Raw genomic sequence first — 19,010 nt, 5'->3', positions numbered from 1 at the left:
AATCACTTATATTAAATACTAGGTACATGAAAGTCCTCCATTCATCTACTTATTTATGGCACTCCTGATACCTTTTAACAGCTTCCTGCTCTATCCTCAACATCTTGAATCTTCCCATTATTTGTCGTCTGTAGACATTTGCATCTAGCTGAACGTGCTGTTCCAAACAGTCATCATTTTCAATTTCAAATGGCAAGCAGGTGTTATTATTTGGTGATTAAAAGTAGCTTTAATGAGTAGATATCATATTTTGCTTCCAGAAACATTACAATAAAAGTAATTAATAATGAATTGGTCCTTATTCTGTTGTAAAAATTCGGAATAGTGGTACAAAGCTACCCCAATTGACTGTATCTGATTTATATTAAACGGCTTTTGTGCAACCGGCAATAACTTATCTTCTATATATAAAAGCGAAATGGCACTCACTGACTGACTCACTCACTCGCAGAACTAAAAATCTACCGGACCATAAACGTTCAAATTTGGTAGGTATGCTCAGTTGGCCCTTTAGAGGCGCACTAAGAAATTTTTTTGGCAATATTTCAACTCTAAGGGTGGTTTTTAAGGGTTTAAAGTTCGTCTTTTAGCATGTATATTCTTCTTCTCCCAATCTCTTGATTATAATGGAAATTTCCATATCATATGTCACTATAGAACTATAATCTAGATAGAGTATCTCTTCGAAACAGTTGTTAACTGGCAACTAAATTAATAATTTTGTCAGGTTGGCATTAAGTTGAGTTGATTTTGTTAGGTTGGCACCAAGTTGAAGATTTAAATGCATTTATCGTGGAAAAATTGATTGGGCACTGCTACTTCTATCCTGGGAATATTATATTACTAGCCGTCAGGCTCGCTTCGCTCGCCATATCTGTTTAGCCAGACGTCTAGTCTGGACCCCCGACTGGATCGTCCTAACGTATGATAAAAATGCTCAAATGAAAAATGCTGGCGATCTTATTTTTGGACGATCCAGTCGGGGGTCCAGGGGACGGAGCCCCCTGGCTAGACGGATATGGCGAGCGAAGCGAGCCTGACGGCTAGTATGGTATAAAAGTAGATTATGTTTCAGCACGGAGTGGAATATATATGTAGGTTGCATAATCCTAACAATTATTTTTTATTTGCTAACTTGTTTTGAATAATTAGTGAGTTAGTGGTTTCTTTCTAATAATTTGGACTAACTAAAACTCAGAAAAAAGTTCACATAAAGATCCGGTCTTTATGTTCAAAAATTACATAAAAACTATCAATAGAAGAATTTTTGTAGTTTTACCAATATGAAGAAATATTTATTTTTGAAAAAAATGCTTTTTATATTTGAATGCTTTAATTATTGCTGATTTGAAAATCGTGTACAAGAATACACTGAAAATCTGAAGTTTGAAAATGAGCGCGAAATGGGTGACTTCAGCGATCGATAGTCTGAATATCGACCTTTCTTCATTTGAAAATGATGTTTGTATAAAATTTCCATTAATCAAGACTTAAATTCAACGAAACCTTTCAAAATGATTGAATTATGCTAGTTTTTTTTGAAGAACATACTTGGATGATTGATAGAAGGAATGAATATGTAAATTTTCATACTATATAAAACTTGCAATATAATCTCAAAAATGAATGTAAAGGAGTTGTTAAGATATTTTATTAATGATTTTTTGTATTGAAATATTGATAGTTTGTCAAAAGTATATATTTTATAATTTATTTTTTGTCTTTGTCTAAAATATTTCTTTGTTGAAGAAATTCCACTGCCTTCTAAACTACACACAAGTTCACTGCACTTGTTCATGCCAGAACGGGATGTTTCAGTTTTCAGTGTGGTGTAATATTATTTTAATTCGCATATTCTATAGAATTGAACAATACGAATTGACCTTTGAATTGTTTTGAAGTTTGTTAACAGTTTATAATTCAATCACATCCAAAAAAATAATAGCTCGGCATATTTTATCGGCAATTAGAGTAATTTTCTGGTTATGAAGTCCGATCTTAATACTCTAGCTTCTGCTGTGTGTATAATATTATAACCTTGTTATTTTCTTGATATTTCCATTTTATGTAATCATTTTAAGTTAGCGTTTATCTCATAATAGTGGTTTCTATCTACTACAAAATTCTAGTTTTTAGTTTCTGTGTTGGTTTGAGATTTATGTGCACGATACTGGATTGACGATTTCCACGAATGGCTCATAGCAGATGGAAATTTTCCTGATATATTATATTTAGGTAAGTACAATGTTTATATATTTATCAAAATTTGATAAAAATTTCAAAGAAATTGATTACTATACGTTCCCCTCAATTTAACCTAAACTTTCTGTCATGGATTTCATTGATTTTCTTGTGCAACTCATACATGTGTTGTCATGAAAGTTCATTACTCCTTAATCATAAAATCTTCAAAGAACAGAAATCACAAAATTTCACCAATTTGCTATAAATAATCAACTTTATCAAATCCCGAATAGCATTCGATTTCAATCTTGCATGACAATAACCTTTATGAAAAACTAAATACTTTGACACAATCGTTTTGTTGACGTAAATATAGGCTTTTAGGAAGGTAACCTTTAATAGACAAGATCATGATTCATCTCAACATAGATCATATGTATTTATAACTTGAGTAGTATTATGACAGCTTTCAAGTAGATTTTAATAATTTATTTTGTGTTTTTGCAATTAAAAATTACAGTAACTTATGATCTATATATTATAGTGAGAAACAAATATACTCTCAATCCATATTAGTGAATTACGAAACAATACTTATTGCTCTTTAGATCTAAGAACGATTAAAAGAAAACTATTGTATTTATTGATGGGTGAGCATTATATTGGTAAATTTTCTGTGTATTAAACCTACTATTAATTCAAAATAACTTGAAAATAGTTTGTAACTTAACCTCAAAATGTAATTGATATTTGTCTTTTTCTTTTCAATAACTTTCTAACTATGCTGCTATAATTTAACTCTTTTAAGTTCTTTCATTATATAATATTAACTCAAATCCTTAAACATATTCATTTTTAATTTTTCAAATTAAAACTTTAATTTATTTCAACTAGCCTAATACTTGAAACAACAATTCGATTCTAAGGATGCTCGATAATTAATAATAAAAGCTATGTTAGAAGAATATCTGTAGGTCTATAGTGAGGTCCACGTTATAATGACAGTGGAGAAAGATAGGAGAAAAACGTTGCCGATCCTCTGTCTTGCCAATGCCTTCTATAGACGGTAGCTGATACAGATCTATTGATGTAATATTAACTTTTCATCGTTCAAAATAACCAATTTTATTAAGCAAAAATTTTATATTTGATAATTTCATATTGGATTTTCATAATTAAGATAAAATATATTGTTAATTTATTATTTATTCTACGTTGTTGAAAGATGATCTGGCAACAGAGCAAAGCGAGAAAGAAATAGTGCTATCCGCTTTGCTGGATGATAGACAAGGATAGCAATACCATTGCTAATCAAACACTGCCATTATAACTTGGACCATACTATAGCATAAATAGACCTTCCGTTTTGTTGGGAATAATCTTTTTATTATTTTTTCATTTTATAAAAATTATTCATTTTTTATTAAACTGTAGTTGTTTAATATTGTTAGGCTATCTCTCAAAATTATTGTTACCCATCTTTCAGAATGTCCAATCAATATCAACATAATTGCTAATTTTTTAATAGATCAATTTAAATAAATAATTAAGAAAGGAAATAAATATGGCAAATAGCTTAGGTCTACGTACAAATTTAAAACATTGAAGTTGAAAATTAGCAAACAAAATTCTCTTTGATATCATTTCAAGATTTGAGCCTATAGGTAACCTTGAAAGTAAGTGAATAAAAAAAAACTTTTTTTATCTAAATCTCTGATTTTTTTTGAGATAATAGTTTTAGCTGTTACACCATTATCAATCTCTGGTAAACTTATGGCCATAAACTTCAAACATGACTATTTTTTATCTCTGGTATGAACCTCTACTTTCTCGTCATTCATCTTCCCCTACTTCACCTCATCTTACTCGTATTTCAAATACTTTTACATCCCTCCCTCCTTAATTCCTCCTTCTACATCCATGACCAGGGAACTGGATAGATGGCGTCAAAAAAAAAAAAAACACAAATGGTAAGATGACAGGTCAAACTATATTGTCCTTGTGAGCATTAAAATACTCATTGACTGAGTAGAATTGGTTCCTCTTCAGCCAGATCTCAACTCGGTTTTTAAAAGCAATACCCTGCAGGTTCTTCACACCAACAGGCAGGTCATTGTATAGGCGCAGTGCAAATATTGGGAAGGAGTCTTTTATCTTGTTGGTTCTGCAGCGCGGTATGTCAATGTCAAGTCTCCTCCTTGTAGCGTGCACATGACGATCAGCCCTCAGCACATGACTGCCCTCGGTGTCCTTAACATGCAGCAGACTCAACAGTATGTACTGGTTGAAGACCGTAAGGATGCCCAGGTCAATGAAGATAGGCCTACAGTGCTCACGATGCCCTGCTGAGGTGATCACTCGAAGTGCTTTCTTCTGGAGCATCAGCACACTCTTGCAGCCCACTGCATGCCCCCACAGCAGGAGTCCATACACCTCCTTCCCCTCCTCTACAGTGAGGTCCACGTTTTAATGGCAGTGTTTGATTAGCAATGGTATTGCTATCCTTGTTTATCATTCAACAAAGCGGATGTTGCTATCTCTTTCTCGCTTTGCTCTGTTGCCAGATCGTCTTTTAACAATTTAGAATTAATAATTAACAAAATATTTCATCTTAATTATGAAAATACATAATGAAATTATTGAAAAATATAATTTATTGCTTAATAAAATAAAATTGTCAATATTAAACGAGAATGCACAGTTAATATCCTATAATATTAAACGAGCAACTTGTTTATATGTTTAGATGTTCATATATGTTTGTATTTCACTGGATCCCGAAAACGGCTCTAACGATTCTCACGAAATTCAGAACATAGTAGCTTTATAATATGAAGATTTGATTGCACTAGGTCTCATCCCTAGGAAAACTTGCTGAAGGAAATTAAAAGGATAATTATTATTCATCCTTGGAAAAACAGCTGATAATAATTATTTCGTCGTCTGTTGGTGTTTGAATTGAGTGAGCGAGTTCATGTGTGTGGGACTGTGTCATAATTATGACTCAGCTGTTGAACTTTTGTAATCATTCAATCAGGTACTTAGTGCCGGTTGCAAAAAAGCCGGGTTATTCTGAATCCTGATTAATTCCAGTAGATTCATCTTTTTGAAATGGTCTTCTGTGTTTTGGTTCATGTGAAGTTAATCAGGATTAAAATTTAACCGGCTTTTGTGCAAATGGGCCTTTGTGAGGGAAATTTTTACATTCCTCTGGGAATTAATCTCAAAATTCTGTGATTAGATAGAACATTTCTGTATGAATGTTATTATAATTTCTTCTTTCGTAATAATTTTTTTATGATTTTGTACTCCAGAGCGAAGCTCGGTCCCCGATATTTACATTAATAAACCTGTATCAGCTACCGTTTATAGAAGGCATTGACAGAGGATCGGCAACGCTGTTCTAGTATCTTTCTCCATAGCCATTACAACGTGGACCTCACAATAGTCCTTTTACAATATTAAGGTGCGTACAGACTTTCGCTCTGCTCCGCAACCGAACGTCACTCCAGCAGAGCGATTGATGATCGACCGGCGAGCAACAGTGGTTCGACCGGGGAACGCGAGAAGATCTAACATCTTCCGTAACGTTCATGATGGGTGCGTGGGCGGTGCGACTGTGGTTCGAGGTCGGTACGAGGGAGGAGCGTGCTCGATGCTGGTTGGAAGAGCGTATATGTGTACGCAGCTTAACACATACATTTTTTACACATACAGTGTACATTTTCGAAGTGATCATGTATATAAGAGATAAAAAAATTATAAGAAACTGTGACATACATAATTATGACACTAGAAATAAGAGTAAATTTTCTGCACAATACCACAGGACAGCTCAGTATGAAAATAAGCCTTCTTATATGGGTATGAAATTTATGAGTAAACTGCCGTCAGCTTTGAGAGAAAATGAGAATAAGGATATTTTCAAAAAGCTATTGAGAAAATATTTAGCAAACGGGGTTTACTACAGTATTCAAGAATTTATGGATGGAGAATGAGGCTTTTGGGGAGGGTTAAATTGCAATGTACATTGTGGAATGTGATGTATATAATATATGTTTATATGTATTCCTTTATTTTTTTGACAAATAGTCCTTGACGATTTCCTATACTCTTTAAAGAGTCTCCAGGGAGAAAATTTAATCAAATCAAATCAAATTATTTTTTTGAACAAGACAGAGAATCGGCAACGTTGATCTCCTTAATTGTTATTCTCCGATACTGTTGTATTCCATTGTACACAATGTATTTTTATCCATTTTCTAATGTATTTTTTCTATTATTACAGGCATCAGCTCTTCCACATCCAGCATGGACCCTTCAGGGGAGCTCCAATGCCTCCCCGGCCACCTCCACCCCGCCAGCCACCTCCCCGGCGCACGTCCTCATGAAGCGGGGCCGGAGGGGAGCTGCTTCCCACATCCACAGCTCCTGTTCGAATGGCGGACAGTCGAATCTGCTGAGTGAACTGTTGGACATCCTCCTGAACCCTGGCAAGAACATGGACGAATGGGAGACCATCGATTGGTGCAAGTGGTTGATGGCTGGAGGGAGAACACCTGATGAGTTCTCCAGTATCGGTGAGTTGGGTTCAGCCCACCTTTTCCAATTTTATTTGGGAAAGTATAAAGTTAATTTGAGAAAGTATCAATTGTATTTGAGAATAGTCACTTGTAATTAAGACAAGATAAGATAAGATATTTATTGACAATTGTTACTAGGCTCTTGCCTATGGTAACATTTACAAAAATTGACATTATAAAATTAAATTAAACTTAAGAAATAAATAATTATTGAGAGAATTAAGTAATTGATTGATTGATTGATTGAGAACTTTATTTATGTAGATTGCAATATATACTGTCTTATACACTTATATACTATAGCTTACAATACAGCAAAATTATGGATGAATTTACAAAATATAAATTAAGAAAATAATTATTGAACTGTATATAATATGAAAAAAAAAAACAATTTGTAATAACTATAGATAAAATAGATAATTTTTTTATGCATCTACATAAATTGGCGGAGCTTTGGACATATCAATGTCCATTCTTCGGAAAGAATATTCAAAGTATTCTTCCCACTAACTCTACCAAAATTGAGAGAATGTCAGATGTAGATGAGAATAGTCAATTGTATTTGGGAAGTCATCACATGTAATTGAGAGTAGTGAATTGTATTTGAGAAATCGTAAAATGTAAATGAGAAGATATCAATTGAAAATGAGAAAATTTTCCAATTGACATGTCGTGGCTCTTCTATAGCCTACAGTACAGGTTTGATTTGAGCAGGAAAGGATACTGTTTGTACTACGTTCACAGTATTCCAATATTACTACCATAGGCTCTGCATGGGGGCAAATTAATGTTTTCAATGGTGAAATTATTTCCTCTGTACTGTTTACGAATGATTAATGAGTATAATTTCTATGTATGTATTGACAACGCGACTTTTGTCTCCAAACATTTTGTGAAATATTGCACTTGATGAAGATCAAATTCTCTATGTTCAAGGCGCAATTGAGCTTTATCATCAATCAATTGAATCTCTTGATCAAGCAATTCGGCAATTCTTCAATGGATTTTGGGGCTTGGAATAATTTTTTATTTAAAAGCTAAACGTTTTATTGGAATATTAAATATATTATCATATTATTTTTTATGAGTACAGTTATGAAAAATATAAGTACTGGGAGCACTGGTTTTTAAAAATAATTTCCCAATTACAACTGACAACTTCTTGATTTCAAATCGTATGTTCTCAAATTGAAATGATACTTTCTCAAATTAAATTCACTATTCTCAACTACAAGTAGTGATAACTTCTCTAATACAATTACTGACTATTCTCATTCACATTCGACGTTTTCTCAAATACAAATAACTATTCTCAATTACAATTGATTCTTTCTCAAATACAGTTGGAAAAGTTGTAGTTGTCTATAGTGAGTCGGTGAGTTATAGTTAGGTCCACGTTATAATGGCAGTGTACGATTGACAATACTGTTGCTGTCCTTTTCTATCATACAACAAAACAGATAGCTCTATCTCTATCTTTGCAATGTTGTCCGTTGGCCAGAATATTTTATTTTTACTTTTGACAGTGACTGTACAAAAGTAAACAAACAATTCTCAGCCGCCATTTTTTTTTCTATCAAAATACTTTAGTAGACAAGTCGTATAATCGATTTAAAATGTATTTTTGAAACAATGAATAGCTATTTATGTATTAAGAGCGTAATGCGCGACTTTATCGCCCGCGAAAAACAGTTATCACGCGACGCGAAGCGGAGCGTGATAATTTTGCAAGAGCGATAAAGAAGCATTACGCGCGAATTACATACAAAATTTTTCTACAACTGCACAAACCTGTTAAATCACTTATATCTGGCGGAGTTAATAATAATTCGTCTTCACTGATATCCATCATGGCTGCAGAATCGGAACAATTAACGAATTTTTAGGTTAAGATCTGACCGAGAGTGGTTTGTCTTTTGGCAAGCGGCTTATCAACAGCTGATTAGCGAGCGTAAATAAACTTCTGCGCATGCGCGAATGAATAGAGAGCGTAAAGAAAATCTACTGCGCCTGCGCAGATGTTAGCGAGCGAAAAAGTAGATTCTCCTCAGAAATAAGCTGTTTTACGAGGAGAATTGAGTATGTAAATTCTTTCTTTACGCGCAGTTGTACAAAAATAATTTTTAGACAATACCGTATGAGAAACACAAATTAAAATACCTGAAATAACATTTTAAAAGTTGATAACTAACCATCCTAGACTTCATCCATGCTTCAGTTAGCCTACCCGTATAGGTTAGACCTACTCGTACCGGTATAAATAATATTGAAAGGTTATTTCAGAATTATTCCCATTGAAATTATTTATTTTAAAAAGGATTTCTATTTTTCTATCATTTTAAAAAGAAATTGGAATAGAATATCTACCAAATAACTTAATTTCTGTTGTTTTGAAATTCAGATTGTTGTATCACAGCTTTTTAAATAAGCCGCCAATTCAGGGTGTATAGAAATAAAAATCTGATCTCAGTTATGAAAGCAAATTTTTTGATGAAATTATGAAAAAATATATTTTCTTGATTAATTTGACATTAAATTATTTTATCAAGGAAATTACAATTATTATTAGATTAAATTTAATGGGATGAATTGAATAACAGCTGTGTACAATCAGTGGCAAAATGGAGAGACTTGGCAACGTTTTTCTCCTATCTTCCTTCACTGCCATTATAACGTGGACCTCACTATAGGTCTATTAGTTGTCTATAGTGAGGTCCACGTTATAGTGGTAGTGGAGAAAGATAGGAGATCAACGTTGCCGATCCCTCTGTCTTGTCAATGCCTTCTGTAGACCGTAGCTGAATTATTAATTCTACATTGTTGAAAGACGATCTGGCAACAGAACAAAGCGAGAATATCTGTTTCTCGAGAAAGAGATAAAAGAAAAAAAAAGATAGCGCTATCCGTTTTGTTGAATGATAGACAAGGATAGCAATACCATTGCTAATTTGGACCTCACTGTAGGCTATGTGTCACTTTGTCATTATATTATTTACTAGTAGTTCTGTGAACAGTAGACCTCACGCAGTATTCTCATCCACAAGTACCTGATTGAAACTATAGACCTTATGGAAATACAGCAATAGACTGGCTTCTCCACACATCTGTGTAATCACGTGTCAGCTGATTTATGATGAATAATTCTATAGTCTGATTTTTACTCCAATATTGGTGTATGAAGGAGGCTCCTTTTTCCTTTTATATTATCCTTGAAATGCAAAATTTCCAAAAACCTTGTATATACGTCGACGCGCAATTGAAAAAGGAACATACCTGTCAAATTTCATAAAAATCTATTACCGCGTTTCGCCGTAAATGCGCAACATAACAATATATAAACATTAAGAGAAATGCCAAACCGTCGACTTGAATCTTAGACCTCACTTCGCTCGGTCAATAAATTACACTCTCCAATTGTATCAAGTCCAGAAAGATTATATAAAATCAGTTTGTGTGCCTTGTATCGTCAATTCAATGTCCTCAATATTATATTTCTTACGAGATGTTATTTATAAAACTCAGGCCTTGTATTGGAAAGAATGATTAGTAATATTATTAACGCAATTCACCAATTTTTTCAATTGTCTTAGCAATCATTGACCCGAATATCTCTGATTAAATTTGAACTTGACACGCCTACTATTGAATCATTTTAACGACAAGATTTATTAAAATTATCATCTATTGTTTTTTTTAAAGCCATCATCACATAAAAAAGAATGATAATATTATTGTAATGCTTGTATTGATAATAATTTATTAATAGTTTCTTTTTGCATAATGTGTCCAAATTTTGTATTATTATAATTGACCGAGCGAAGTGAGGTCTAAGATTCAAGTCGACGGTTTGGCATTTCTCTTAATGTTTATATGTTGCGCATTTACAGCGAAACGCAGCAATAGATTTTCATGAAAATTGACAGGTAACTTATGTTCCTTTTTGAATTTCGCGTCGACGTATACATAAGGTTTTTAAAATTTTGCATTTTAAGGATAATACAAAAGGAAAAGGAGTTTTCTTCGAACACCAATATTACCGTTGAAATCAGACTATAGAATTATTCATCATAAATCAGCTGTTTAGTAGACTATAATACTACCTGTTCAAAAACATCGAACATCTTAAAAATGTATCTTTTCATCAACGTTAGTAGTCAGTTGTCTACTAACTTTGTATTTCCATAAGCTGAGGCCATGATTCTAGTTTGGAGTTTGGAGTTATTGATAGAAAACATTTTTTTTACATTTTTCTTTTTTAATCTGATGATTAAAATTGCAACAAATATTATTGAAAAGAAATTGATTTCTAAAATCATGAAAAGTGAGAAATGAAGTTTGCAGGAAATCAGCATTATGGTAGTTTATTTTGTTAATTTCAACACACCGATTTTTCGCCAACACGACAACACAGAATGTTCTTTAATGGGTTGATTGGATTCAAGTATAGTATATAGCACTATATACTATGAGGATAGTATATACACTATTCTTGGATTGGATTGGCGTATCGACGGCAGCCAGACCTGATAACAGCGCTCACACTCACATTCCGGGACGACACGTCACGGTACGATAGGACAGAAAGCTCTATGTTTATTTAGGATTTTTTCTAGACATTTTAAATTGATAAATTATTTATTAATTTTTGAGAAAACATAACAGGTCAATGTAACTTACTGAGCGCGAGGTCTACTGTTCACAGAACTACTAGTAATAATGTGGGAAAATATTAGATTCGTCAAAATTACCATCGATTTACATGAAACGATTCACGGCTTTGCAAAAACATCAGCCTTCAGAGACCCTAGATGGAGGAAGCGCCCTACACACAGAGATTCTTCCTGAATGAGAGAGTTGCAACGTATCACCATCAATGGAAAGAGCATGTTGAACGAAGTCAGCTGATCGGCTGTGTTGTGCTAAAAGGACCTAACTCCAAAAAGGTCCTTGTGTATCACTTTTAGGATGCAACACGTTGCTTTTGAGAAGATACAAAAGAGCATCTGTTGCTTAAACATTACATCTGTTGTTATATACATCAGAGCTCCTTGTGTATCTTTTACGGTACACGTTGCTTTTGAGAAGATACGAAAGAGCATCTGTTGTATACATCAGAGCTCCTTGTGTATCTTTTACTGTACACGTTGCTTTTGAGAAGATACGAAAGAGCATCTGTTGCTTAAGGAAAGATACATTAAAGCTCCTTGTGTATCTTTCATGGTGAAACACGTTGCTTTTGAGAAGATACGAAAGATAATCTGTTGCTTAAGGAAAGATACATTAAAACTCCTTGTGTATCTTTTCGGGTGCAACACGCTGCTTTAGAGAAGATACAAAAGAGCATCTGTTGCTTATGGAAAGACTTTCAATAATGTTGGATGTTTTTGTTTTGGTAGTATTGTAGTCTACTGGTCCTCCGCCGATAGGCAAAGCTACAGGACCCGGAATGTAACAAACGTCAAGATGCATAATACAATTATAATTGTAAATATAGATGGAAATTACTGAGATATTGCAATTATTATTCATATGATAATAAATTAATTTATTATCAAACGAAAATCCAAATTAAATGCTGTAATTCACCCCGAAGACTTCTGCTACTACAAATATTGACAACAGGGTAAACAGTTAGATGGAAATTCGATGAGCGCTACTATTCAAGAATTATTTGTCAGCCCGGGAATCGAATGCTTACCCTTACACCAAACTGCTATCCATGAATGAGCGCTGCTATCCAGAGATTGTCAGTTTGGTGTAAGGGTAAGCATTCCTGACCGGCAATTAGGAGGTACTGGGTTCGATTCCCGGGCTGACAAATAATTTTTGAATAGTAGCGTTCATCGAATTTCCATCTAGCTGTTTACCCTGTTGTCAATATTTGTAATGTTTTTTATGTGATTTTCAACTATTCTTTACTTTCCCCTAAGCCTTCACTCTGCTCTTTCTCTTCCCTTCCTCACTCACTTTTTCTTTTCCCTATTTCTTAATAGTATCCCATTATTATTTTCTTCTACTGTTAAGCATTGAACACTCGGCCTCTGCGCTCAGGTTCCTCGAACCTTGCAGGGACTTCCCGTTTTTAATATAGTTATGTATAATCCTATTAATGGTATTTTTCTTTTTCATTTCATATTGTATTTTACTTTTTTCATTTACAACCATTTTTGTCATTGTAATTATGTTTTTGGGACCAATAAAGATTTGATTTGATTTGTAGTAGCAGAAGTCTTCGGAGTGATCCACAGCATTTAATTTGGATTTTCGTTTTATAATAAATTTATGAAAAATTGTAAATATTGTGGATTGGAATAAGTGAAATTTGAATGTGATATAATGGAATGTGTGGTGTTACAGTACGCCGTTACGACAACGCGACTACGTGCGGCCTGGTGTGGACAGCGAATTTTGTGGCGTACCGCTGCCGTACGTGTGGCATATCGCCGTGCATGTCGCTGTGTGCCGACTGCTTCAAACGGGGAGACCACGATGGCCATGACTACAACATGTTCAGGTCGCAGGCGGGGGGTGCCTGTGACTGTGGCGACACCAGTGTCATGAAGGAGACCGGGTCAGTAGCTACTTCCATAGAGAAAAGATAGCATAAGAAGATATCCCATGGTTTGTAGATTTCATTCCAAGTTTGGAAGTTTTGTATCAAATTATAGTGTTGTGTATCAAGTTGACATGATACTGTATCATGTTGTGGTGATACTGTATCATGTTGTGGTGATACTGTATCATTTGTGGTGATACCATAGAGAATAGAGAAATAATCAAATCAGCAAGAATTACTGATGCAACACTCTGTAACAAATTGTAAACAATTTCCTACCGGCCAGGTTAGTTGAGGCGACAAAGACTATAGTGAAGTCCACGTTTTAATGGCAGTGAAGAAAGGTGGGAGATCAACTTTGCCGATCCTCTGTCTTGTCAATGCCTTCAATAGACGGTAGCTGATACAGGTTTGATTGAATGAATGAATGAATTTTATTTGCCAAAAACAAAATACAAAAAAGCTTTACAAAAAATAAATATAAGTATATGCTACTGCACTTAAACCAAGATACATACATTTATTTAATTAGATATAATAACAAAATGATATCCTTTACATTACAAACAATAGTTTTAAAATGAAGATTCAATTTATGATCACATGCATAAGTACAGTAGGTGAGGCAAAAACACCGGCAAAAGGAAGATTCCTTGTGCGCCAGTGTGAGTCGTAAATCAGCTTAATCAGGTATTTAATATATAAACTTGAATCTAGCGTATGAAGTGTTCGAAAATATAATTTATAATATGAAGTTGATTATTGTATAAAAGTCAACGATTGGAAATAATTCAAGTTTAGCCATGCCTCTATGGCTCTTTTTCTGTGTTTATTATTTCGGAAATTATTAAGTGGAAATTCACTTTCTAGTATATTTATGAATTTAATGCTAATGTAGTAAAGTTGCCTTCTAAGAAGAGCTGAGTTTATTGATTTAATATTAACTGTTCATTCTTGTTTAAAATAATCAATTATATTTTATTAAGCAAGAAATTATACTTTTCAATTATTTCATAATTAAGATGAAATATTTTGTTAATTATTAATTCTACATTGTTAAAAGACGATCTGGCAACAGAGACAAACGAGAAAGAAATAGCGTTATCCGCTTTGTTGAATGATAGACAAGGATAGCAATACCATTGCTAATCAAACACTGCCATTATAACGTGGACCTTACTATAGCATACATAGACCTTCCGTTTTGTTATAAAAATTATTCATAAATTTATTATTAAACTGTAGTAATATTATTATCTCTCAGAATTCTTGTTACTCATCTTTCAGAATGTCCAATCAATATCAACATAATTGCTAATTTTTTAATAGATCAATTGAAATAAATAATTAAGAAAGGAAATAAATATGGCAAATAGCTTAAGTCTACGTACAAATTTAAAACATTGAAGTTGAAAATTAACAAACAATTAGCAGACGATCTGGCAACAGAGCAAAACGAGAAAGAAATAGCGTTATCCGCTTTGTTGAATGATAGACAAGGATAGCAATAATTTCTACGTGGACCTGACTATATTGAAAAAATCGCTGTGTTGACAACAATGTATGACGACATGTGTATTATGCTTGTCCTACCCCGTTCCTAGCCAGCCTTGAGGTGCGTACAGATATACGCGCCGCGAACATGAGCAATTCACTTTTAATCAGCTGACTATATCTGTATTTTACAGAAAACGGTAAGATACAGTTATAAAAAGCTTGGCATCAGTTGATTGACCGAGCGAAGTGAAGTCTAAGATTCAAGTCGACGGTTTGGCATTTCTCTTAATGTTTAAATGTTTATATGTTTTTATGTTGCGCATTTACGGCGAAACGCGGTAATTTATATAGATTTTCTTGAAATTTGACAGGTATGTTCCTTTTCAAATTGCGCGTCGACATATATACAAGGTTTTTGGAAATTTCGCATTCCAAGGATAATATAAAAGGAAAAAGGAGCCTCCTTCATACGCCAATATTAGAGTAAAAATTAGACTAAAGAATTATTCATCATAAATCAGCTGACAAGTGATTACACAGATGTGTGGAGAAGCCAGTCTATTGCTGTACTTCCATAAGGTCTATAGTTTCAATCAGGTACTTGTGGATGAGAAAACTGCGTGAGGTCTACTGTTCACAGAACTACTAGTTAAAAGTGAATTACTCATGTTCGCGGCGCGTAAATCTGTACGCACCTCAAGATATTCCATGTTTTCCGAAACAGGAATGTACAAAAAGATGAAAATTGGTTGTAGAATAATATAATAAATGTTTAGTTAATTGATTATTGGAATGATTATAATTTATTGTTTTGCTTTTAGGTTCTGCGCGAAGCACGGGCCGAAAGCGCAGGTGAACAAGCCGCTGGCTCCGTTTGACTTGATGTGCGTCGCTGAGGCGGTCATGCCTCGAATCATCCTCAGACTCATTCAACATCTCAGGGAGAACAGGTGAGCTCAACATGATTTTAATATAATATGCAATTTTATAATATTATAATATGCTTTATTATAGCATAAGATAGTTCAGAATAATCTTGACAAAAGATAGCATAAGAAGGTATCTCATGGTTTGTAGAATTCATTCAAAGTTTGCAAGTTTTGTATCAAATTATGGTGTTGTGTATCAAGTTGTGATGATACTGAATCATATTGTGGTAATATTGTATCATTAATGGTGTTACGCTATGATATAGGGTGTTTATGTTCTAAATGTCACTGTTAACTGAAGCCGATAGTCCAAGTAGTTGTTTTACTTTCCTTGCCCTATTACCATAGGTAAGGAAAAGTATTGCTTTCCAAAAAAAATTAAGGTACCCCAATTTCCAAATTTCTATACGTTTCAAGGTACCCTCAGTTCAAAAAAGTGGTTTTTGGGTATTGGTGTGTGTGTGTGTATGTGCGTCTGTGTACACGATATCTCATCTCCCAATTAACGGAATGACTTGCAATTTGGAACTTAAGGTCCTTACAATATAAGGATCCGACACGAACAATTTCGATCTGATGCAATTCAAGATGGCGGATAAAATGGTGAAAATGTTGTCAAAAACTGGGTTTTTCGCGATTTACTCGAAAACGGCTCCAACGATTTTAATCAAATTTATATCTAAAATAGTCATTGATAAGCTCTATCAACTGCCACAAGTTCCATATCTGTAAAAATTTCAGGAGCTCCGCCCCATCTATGCAAAGTTTGATTTCAGATTCTCAATTATGAACCTTCATATACAATTTAAACACAAAAAGTGGAAAAGATTGAGCATGGACATCTCTTCAATTAATGTCCAGTAACATTTTCACCTAGAATTGAAAATAAGCTTGAAATCCGAGGAAATGTGATTATTTAATTGCAAACTGTTGGCAACTGTTGATTCTATAAGATCATTCACTATGAAGAGATAGCAGATCTCGTGTGTTTCCAGCGTTATTGACCTATCACCAGCTGTCACATATCTTTGAATAGTAGACTTGAGATGCGCGAGTACACTAGCGTCAGGTGATCAATTTTCATAACGGCAAGGAAAGTTGTGTGAGTGCGCCACACCAGATTTTTTATTCTGATTTGTTAAATAACCTGAAAGATTATGTTCAATTATGTGGGAGGTTGAGTTTATACTTTTTTATTCTTTCAAATGACAATAAGATGATATTATTATAAATGTTTTAACTATTGAATAATGAACACAAATAATGAAAAGTTTTTTGATCATCGGCTGGAAAGTTTACTCTTTCTGGCCTAGGCCGGAAAGAAATCTGTTCTGACGTCAGACGAGAGTCGTCTGCAAACAATGCCTCTCAGATCTACGTAGGGACTGGAAAACAGCTGCTTTCTGTGCAGTGTGGCGAAAAAATGTTTTCCTCCACCTACTGTCTGAAGTACTTACTTTACTCCCTGAAACATAATACTAAAGTGTCACTTTTTCGCTCTAGGTAGTAAAAAACAGAAAAACTCCCTAGGGAGTAAAAGTGACTCCATTTAAATAACATGGGAAGCATCTCTATTTAAAAAACTTACATGGTAATAGGTTAGAAGGTCTAAGCTCAGATGAGAAAGCGTAATAGAGGTGTCTGTCATTGAGTCAATTGAATTCAATACCACAACCAGAAATTTGATCAACTCATGAAATATATGTTTGTATGATATTATATTCTTAATATTGGTAGATGATAAAAATTTATACAATTTTTAAAATATTTTATTCTATTCAAAATACCAGCCAACAAATATTTTTGATCTGCATTCTGCAATTCAAATCTGAACCGCGTGATCTGGAGTCAGCCATTTTTGGTAGCTCAGCTGATATGATTGTTACAACTTGTGCCGATAGATAGCGCAATCAGCAGTGCCTATCAGACGACCGGTTTTTAGGTTTTAGTTTTTAGGTTATGTTGTTAGGAAACATTGTCACCAATACGTAAGTTATTAGAATGATTTAATTTGCAGTTTCTATAAAAAAATGTAGATGGAGGAAAAATGTTGTGTACATCACGAGCGAAATAGTTATTTGTGCATCTAGGGACTAAAGTGCAACTTTTTCTCCCTGAGGGAAACTGTTGTTGCCCGATGGCGTAGCCGAGGACGACAATTTCCCTGAGGGAGAATAAGTACTTTAGTCCCGTGATGCACACAACATTTTTCCTCCACCTACACCAATACCTATAACAATGAATAATTTTACTACATCTTCACGCTTTCACACTATTTCAGCTCTATTTCGATTGTTAGGTTATGTTCAACCGTTGGTGGATATGAAAAAGTACACACCTCTAACGTCATTAGAGGTGTGTACTTTTTCATATCCACCAACGGTTGAACATAACCTAACAATCGAAATAGAGCTACTTATTTCCTAGAGCTAAAATATTCCAAAGATCGAAATAGAGCTCTTTTACTTTTCCTCTACCGACCACGACAGTGTTGCCACATTCCTCATTCTTCAATCGCGGCGTTGTCGGACTTCTTCCCATGTTAATCTTATGGGTTTATTTTTACTCCCTTGGGAGTAAAAGTAATCACTTTTCCCGCTGGGAATTATTTTTAGTCCCATGGGAGGAAAAGTAGTACTTTAGTATTCGATTCCAGGGTGTAAAATGAGACTTTTGATAGTAGGTGGAGGAAAAATACTTTTTCTCCCTCAGGAAAATTGTTGCCCTCGGCTTCGCCTCGGGCTTCAAACTTTTTCCCTCAGGGAGAAAAAGTCGTACTTTTCACTCTAGATATACAAATAACTATTTTTAATAGATTGTGCTAGGATGTTTAATGGATAATGTTTTGTAATAGATAGTTTTGTGTTGTGTTGTTTCAGCAAAACAACGTACCTCGACTCGCAACTGGTGGCAATCCAGGACGCGGATCTCTTTCTGTCGATGCTGCATGATATGAGTGCCATGGGAGCCGCTATGAGGCGGGTTATGACCAGTGCTCTTACCAATCCACAGGTAAATTAAATTTATTCACTTATTTTCTTATTGACCGAGCGAAGTGAGGTCTAAGATTCAAGTCGACGGTTTCGCATTTTTCTTAATGTTTATATGTTGCGCATTTACGGCGAAACGCGGTAATAGATTTTCATGAAATTTGACAGGTATGTTCCTTTTTAAATTGCGCGTATACAATGTTTTTGGAAGTTTTGCATTTCAAGGATAATGTAAAATGAAAAAGGAGCCTCCTTCATACGCCAATAT

General features: G+C 34.2%; 1 protein-coding gene across 1 annotated transcript in view; it reads left to right on the top strand.

Moving 5' to 3' along the window:
• The first annotated feature begins 4,395 nt into the window (after nucleotides 1-4,395).
• Nucleotides 4,396-19,010, top strand: part of LOC111064279 (E3 ubiquitin-protein ligase Ubr3) — a 144,680-nt gene continuing 130,065 nt past the window's right edge. Inside the window, 5 exon segments of the mRNA XM_039441147.1 lie at nucleotides 4,396-4,491; nucleotides 6,473-6,764; nucleotides 13,128-13,341; nucleotides 15,645-15,773; nucleotides 18,632-18,764. Of these exon segments, the coding sequence (XP_039297081.1) occupies nucleotides 4,396-4,491; nucleotides 6,473-6,764; nucleotides 13,128-13,341; nucleotides 15,645-15,773; nucleotides 18,632-18,764 (864 nt within the window).

Source organism: Nilaparvata lugens, chromosome 14 (assembly GCF_014356525.2).
Source record: "Nilaparvata lugens isolate BPH chromosome 14, ASM1435652v1, whole genome shotgun sequence".
NCBI lineage: Eukaryota > Metazoa > Arthropoda > Insecta > Hemiptera > Delphacidae > Nilaparvata > Nilaparvata lugens.
Note: the sequence above shows the minus strand (reverse complement) of the source record. Positions and strands in the feature narration are given on the sequence as shown.